Source organism: Vanessa cardui, chromosome 13, assembly GCF_905220365.1.
Source record: "Vanessa cardui chromosome 13, ilVanCard2.1, whole genome shotgun sequence".
NCBI lineage: Eukaryota > Metazoa > Arthropoda > Insecta > Lepidoptera > Nymphalidae > Vanessa > Vanessa cardui.
This window is the reverse complement of record NC_061135.1, coordinates 6640758-6647838: the sequence shown is the minus strand read 5'-3', so window position 1 is coordinate 6647838 and position 7081 is coordinate 6640758. Positions and strand designations below refer to the sequence as shown.

Below are 7081 nucleotides of genomic sequence, written 5' to 3'. Positions count from 1 at the left end.
ATATATGCGAGCAAGCAGCAATCTATATTAATATTGTGAAAAAAAGTAACTCTGTCTGTTTGTCGCTCTTTTACTACCAAACCGATGAACCGAATTTGATATAGATGATAAAAAAGCGTGGAGTTAATACCTGTGGACTTCCAAGCAGGATATATTAATTTACATGATTGTATTTAACTAACATGACTTTGTATTTTTTAAATGTTAAAAAAGAGTAACTACTGTGTTTCTTGCCGGTTCTTTTCGGTAGAATCTACTTTCCGAACCGGTGGTAGCTTCACTTAATTGTAAAATAACGATTCAAAAGTGCTTGTAAAGGCCTACTTGAATAAAGTTTATTTTGATTTAATTTGATTTTGATTTGATGAAATTTGGTATGAGTTAGCAAACTTAAACTCCAAGAAAGGACATAGACTCCTTGTCTAACACATGTCAACCAACGCCCTAAAACGCGAGCAACGCTGCGGGCGACTACTAGTACTTAATATTGTTGAATTTACAAGGTAAGTGTTGATCCACGGTTGATGAAATGGTTTATATTTCTTACAGTGTACATTTCTTTTGGCGGTGATGATTAACCATCAGACCGTTCTTACCGTCTAACAATAACATAAAATACGGCATAATGAATGACATATTACATAAGTTCGTAAGTTGCAGTGATAACTATCGCAACTTCGATTCCCACTTATGACAAATACAGAGACGAAGGCGTTATTTACCAGAAGTAGTTTGATTATAATAGGTCTTTGTTACAATATATACATTCGTTGCAACTTAACTTATTTATTGGATATCTGAATTATGCATTTTCTGATTCATTGAGGTACAATTAGTAGAAAACAATAGATCTCTTGTTTGATGTTTTGAAAATGCCTCGTGTTTCTTATGCTTCAAACCCAACGCATGCAGTATCACGTGAGCAACTTCCACTGGTAGAGTGCAGAGAGGTGTAATCAATACCGTCTACAAAAATATTAATATTATATTCAAAAAAAATCGTTACTTGCCTGTAAAATTTTCTACTTTGTAATAGTTATATAAGATTTAATTTGATAGCTAATAATAGTAATGGTTATTTGGAGTGGGTACAAATATAATGGCCATTCATATAGCATAAATTCACCCATTTACACAACAAATTAACTATTTCTGCGTTCATGCCATCAAGGTACTCCTTGGTGGTAGGGCTTTGTGCTAGCCTGCCAGGGTAGATACCACCCATTAATCAGATATTCTACCGCTAAACAACAGTACGCAGTATTGTTGCGTTCCGGTTTGAAAGGTGAGTGAGCTAGTCTAACTACAAGCACAAGGGACATAGCATCTTAGTTCCCAAGGTTGGTGGCGCATTGACGATGTAAGTGATGTGATGTAAGGAATAATTAATATTTCTTCAGAGTCATTGTCTATGGGTGATGGTGACTTATGACTTACCATCAGGTGGGCCATATGCTCGTCCGCCAACCTCCTATTTATAAAAAATAAATAAAAAAACAATGATGCACCGCTTAATGTTGACATTGAAAAACAATAAGTGTACAAAGACAAAATTGTTTTTTTTTCTTGTATTCATGTTATAATATTTTATTACAAACGAATAAATGATTTAGTAATGCACAGAAGACAAACAGTCAAAGCAATTTTTATTTTTATTCATTGAATAAAAAAAAAGTGTAATAAAAAATGGCACAAGTGATATTACGTCAGTAAAATCTAACAATATGCACAATTTCGCTCGTGTTTTATAATTTCGTTTTTTGCGCTGTTATGAAAGTAATTTAATTTTCTATTTTAATTTTTTTTCAATTACAGCACTTATACCTAACGTTTCACTTAACAGGAAACACTTTTGATTTAATTTCGTATCATCGTTATCGATCATTAATTAAGTAAAGAACTTAAAATTTTCGTTCTCCCTTATCGCTTATCCTTTATCTTTTAAATATAATGTTACCGCCCGCCACTTGGCTAATGCGTGAGGGAGACGGGGGATTAGGAGTTAGGTACACTATATCCTTTTCTGTATCCCTGACGACTGCCTCGTTCATTTAATGGCTAAAGCTAATGGCTATAGAATCCCGCAGATCTTGAGGTCTTGATTTAAAGCCACAGGCACGACATTCAGACGGTTCGACAGACAAATACCACAAAACCGAAAAATATTTTTTCGCTTTTGTGGTATTTGCAAACCCATCCGATTATGAGAGTGGCAGAAAAGAGAGTGTGTCTGTGTTTACACACACTAATGTTCATATAGCCGGCGTAATTCGCTGGTCACCCTTGAGATCAGTCGTCGTTAGTAGGCCGTACGATTATTATTATATTACTATTACCACTTACGAAGTATGTTTAAATATTTATGATAATCGGTTGAGCAGTTAAAACTGTTTAGGCGGAAAACCGTAATAAAGTCAATTAAAAAAATTTCAAGTATAAAAATTTTTCAGGGTTAATAAGCGAGTAGAATTTTTATCATGTGATTATAAAATAAGAATGTATGTATAATTTGTTATATAAATAAAAATTGTATATTCCAATTACTAATGCATTAATTAATAGTAAAAATTAAAGATCATACCCGTCGTCTATCAAAGTAAGCGAACGGTAAGCAGCAGTTTTCTAAAACGTCAGAGAATGTAAAGAATAGATACGTCAGATTGGTTCCTTTAGCTAACTCGATTGGATTCTTTTCTTTGAATATCAAACAGGAACGTGCTTCGATGTACTCGATGCCTCTTCGGACGACACTGACTAAACGCTTCGGACCTTACACAGATAAGATAGAAATATAGATGATATTGTTTGAATACCGTAACTATGACCATTTGTTTTATTTATAAAATATATAAAATCTACTACGTTACTTAATTCCTAAACTTAATGGAACGCAAAAATAGAGAAAAAATTTTAATGTTTTTTTTTTTTGCTGAGAATAAATAAAATAATTAAAAACATAATACAGTACATTCAAATCCAGTAGGGCTTGCATTGTTTTGAACCCAAAATCTCTGTTTAATATTAACGTGTTCTAGCCTCTTAACCACCTCGGCTCAGTTCTAAGTAGCTATCAATAATTTGTACCGTTAATAGGTCTTTGTGGCAGTTAGGGCTTATATTTCGAGCCTGTAATAATTAAACTTGCTCACCCAACTTCAAAGTAGAATATAGCTATACAAAGCGTCGCTATTTTGTTATAGGATTTAAAGTAAGTACTTAGCCAGACTGTCTTCACTGGTATTAAAAATTAAATATATTGTTATAAATTGAAAACCAATGAATGTGACTATAATAATGGTGAGTGTAAATTTTATATGCATTAAAATTTATTACGATTAAGTCAATCATTCAAATCTTTTCCCAAAAAATAGTAACTCTGTTATATTTCGAAACGATTTTGAAAATAATATCAAAGAGTCTATTACGAAAAACGGTAATAACTCTCTGCCTTTGTTCTGTAAGATGAAGATTACAAAAACCTATCTCGGTAATGGTAGGCGTAAAACGACCACTTCATCTGTTACTAGAAAATGAAGCCCTAGAAGTATGAGTACTACAAAATATTAGCTTACTGTAACTCAAGATCGTTTCTTTAAAAAAGGTATAAGAAGAAAAATTATTACAACCTCTTTACTTAAATCAAACGATACATACGTACTTAATAAAAAAAAATTGAACGCGAATTCAATTTTTCCGTCATTCCATTCACATGGCCAGTTTTCCGGTAAAGTGGATTTTGTATCTAAAAAAACATAAATTTACATTTTGAAATATAGGAACAGTAAATATTTATATAAACTAAAAAAAAATCAAACCATTTTTGTTACAAGAATATGTTGCTTTAACTAGAATGAAAGTAATTATTATTATACTATAAACGTAGTCTTGAACTCGACACAACTGAATAGTTCGATAAAAATAAAACATTTATTTTGTAGAAAATATCAAATTACGTTTTACAACATAAAGTATTCAGATTATTTATACGTATTGCTTTTTATATTTATGGTATGACTCGTGGTATTTTATAATTCATGTTCAAATGTAATATAAATACATCAACTACAGTACAATATTAAATAGATTTTTTCACATGTATAGAGTTGAATATAATTATAAAGTTCATCAAAAGTTGACGACGAAACGAAACAAAGCTCAAAGGTTTTAATGAAAAAAGTATTAACACTATTGGTTTCGGTTAATTTTTTTTTTTAATAAAATATTATTAAAGGTTTAACAGTGTTCATCCTCTGAAGATGATGAAGATGATCTCCAGAGAAGATAAAATAGCTTAAATTAACAAAAAAATCTTATAATAAAAATATGTCGTAACAAATTTCAATGAAATATGATAGAAATATATTTTAAACTCTAAGTATTATTTTATTTTATATCAAGTCACTAGTACGTTGAAACTCAATAGACGTAAAAGATTTTCAAGTTTTGTCTTACAAGTTTCAGCAAAGAAGTTCTCTTTAAATTCGATTAAAGGGTACCGCAAGGCTGTAACAGAAGTTTTGGAGAGAAAAGTGCGGTGATACAAACTTTCTGAGTCCACCGGAGAAGCGTTACGAAAGTACAATAAAGCCTGGCACTTTCAGAACGTTAAGAAATAACTAAGCGTTTCTTTTATGTTGTCCCCATACTTTATCTTTAGCAAAAATCGCAACACTTAAATATAAAAAAAGAACGAAATAAAAGAACCACCACTAAAACCATAGCAATCGGCATAACTCTCTCTTCTTCTTCTTTTACACCCCCTTCTCCTCTCCATTCTCCATTCTCTTATTTATGTGCGTTGCATAAACTATACATATAATAAATTGCTCGTGGTCTCCTTATAAGTGTATAGAACATATATACAAACTCATATATATGATTTTTGTTTGACTCTATATATTAATTTTTTTAGTTATAAAATATTTAAATAGCCTTCATTTTCGATGTTTCTTATCTGTCAGGCGTCACGTTAAATAATTCTGTTGAGTCTTCTTTGATGAGTTGATAATAATGTAATTTGACTTCCTTATAAAAGCTTATTCGAGCTAATGGACGCGACGATTCTCAAGTTTATAAAATAAATATTAAAGCACTTTTTTTATAAATGTAACATCCGTGCCAACTCGTTGGAGTCGATTTTAATAAGACAATAGGACGTTTAAACTTATAATCAATGAAAACCTAGCAACTATCGCGTTGACTATAAACAATTTTAGCCATCAACAAATAAACTTAAAGTACCATTTCTAAATTTAAATAAACAACACTGTTTACTCCCTTTGCTGTTAGTCATGATAACGTTGTCTTGACAGATTTCGATAACGGCGAATAATCTCTAAGGAGACCAGCCAACTACGCAGGATACTGTAGTGCATAAGCACGTACGCACACATAAGTGTGCTTTACACACTACACACATGTGTAGGTCACAGTTTCTTCACTCTCATATATAGAGTCACAGACAGAGTTTAGGCACAGGATACCTTCACGTACTTTTCGAGATACGAGAGTATACATTTCTAGCATTTTTTGTCGGTTTGACCTGAATGGTTGGCTCTATTTAAACCCAGAACTTTGTGATCCGGAGCATTTACCACTGGACATACGAGGAATTTACTTATTCAATTGTTTAAAATATCCTGTCATTATTAAAATCTTTTTTCTCTTATAGTTAGTTTGTATTTGAAGTTACGTTACCTTTATAGCCTAGTTCAACCACAAAAGGAAAAAGTCAGATGAACAATATTTGATTTTAAATTGACGCGATATTATTGTTATTATACGCAATATTCAAGCTATTGAGCTTGAATATTCATTATGAATTAGCAAAAACAGGGCGTTTTGAACATCGACGATGCTGTTATTGGAACTTTGCAAATAAAATTGAATTTTAACTTTGCAGATTTAAGAAGTTACATGGAATAATGCTGAGACTATGGCTAAGATTTATCAGTTGTAGTGTAGAACGAAATCAGAATTCGTCTCCAACCCGTGGAGATTCTTAGTGGAAAATGATAACTTAATAATTATGACAGGTGACATAAAAAATCTAAACTATTCAGCGATTAGCGAAATAAAATATAATAAAATGCTTGTAATATCATTATTTTTCTTTAAAAGTAATAGTTAAATAATATTTGGCTAATCTGCTTTTACATACTAAAGAGTAGACGAGTAGTGATAGCTTTCACATTTTAGCAATATATATAGGTACATTAAATATATCTAAGATTTTAGTATCCCATATACCTGCAATCATATATATATTTTAGCAATCAGAAGGAAAAATAATTAAAAAAAATAACAATTGAAACAACCTAAAGCTAACTTATTTAAAAATAATCTTAATTTTTCCACTCCACACTATTCAAAGCAGTATAGAGGAATACAATAAATATAAAATTAACATTAATAAATAATTAATATACCAATATCAATGGACCCATACCCACAGATATCGGAACAATAAAAAAAATTCATCCATGACTGCAAACTAAGAAGTCCCTTATGCCTACAATTTTATTGACTCACGCGGCCTTAAACCCGGAACACAACAATACTACGTAATGTTGTTTTTCGGTTGAATTATTGGTGAACAACAAGGTTCCACTCAAATGAGTTTTCATAAAACCTTACTACCGGGTTAAAGGTTAATATGCGGAACACGTTATTACATCACAATCGATAAAAAAAAATAACAAGAGATTTAATTTCACAATTTCATGGATAAAGATTCATTGCTCCAAATTTTTAATATCAATTCGAATGTTACTTTTATTAAATTTCTCGAGTGATTCTTCGGATACGATTCAATATTGATTGTTTGATGAAATATTTCTGTAATAAAACGGTAACGATTGTCCTGAATATAAAATATTCTTTCAATCGGAAAATAGATTTTTATTAATGTTCAATGTTATACTGATATTATAAAGAGATAATTTTGTTTGCTTATTGTCTTCTTGTTTCATGGAAAAACGAATCTATGATATAGAACTTTGATTTTAATATACGTTTAAAGGTCGATTTTGTAGTTTATTTATATGTTGATTAATATATATATATTAAATTTTATATATGC

The 7081-nt window shown here is 30.8% G+C and overlaps 1 protein-coding gene across 1 annotated transcript; it reads right to left on the bottom strand.

The window, feature by feature from the left end:
* Positions 1-293: 293 nt before the first annotated feature.
* On the bottom strand, positions 294-3927 carry LOC124534940. Its single transcript, XM_047110980.1, has 4 exons — positions 3816-3927; positions 3659-3742; positions 2582-2769; positions 294-966 (listed from the first exon to the last, which is right to left on the bottom strand). The coding sequence occupies exons 1-4, from the start codon at positions 3925-3927 to the stop codon at positions 787-789; spliced, it is 564 nt and encodes a 187-aa protein (XP_046966936.1). The 3' UTR covers positions 294-786.
* Between the last annotated feature and the right edge of the window lie 3154 nt (positions 3928-7081).

What these genes read in the sequence shown, in the direction of transcription:
- LOC124534940 (XM_047110980.1), bottom strand. Translation starts at nt 3,927, where the DNA reads ATGTTTTATTTTTATCGAACTATTCAGTTGTGTCGAGTTCAAGACTAC. An exon ending in ATATTCTTGTAACAAAAATG is followed by an intron (nt 3,743 to 3,815) that starts GTTTGATTTTTT and finishes ATGTTTTTTTAG; the next exon opens with ATACAAAATCCACTTTACCG. An exon ending in CTTACTTTGATAGACGACGG is followed by an intron (nt 967 to 2,581) that starts GTATGATCTTTA and finishes ATATTTTTGTAG; the next exon opens with ACGGTATTGATTACACCTCT.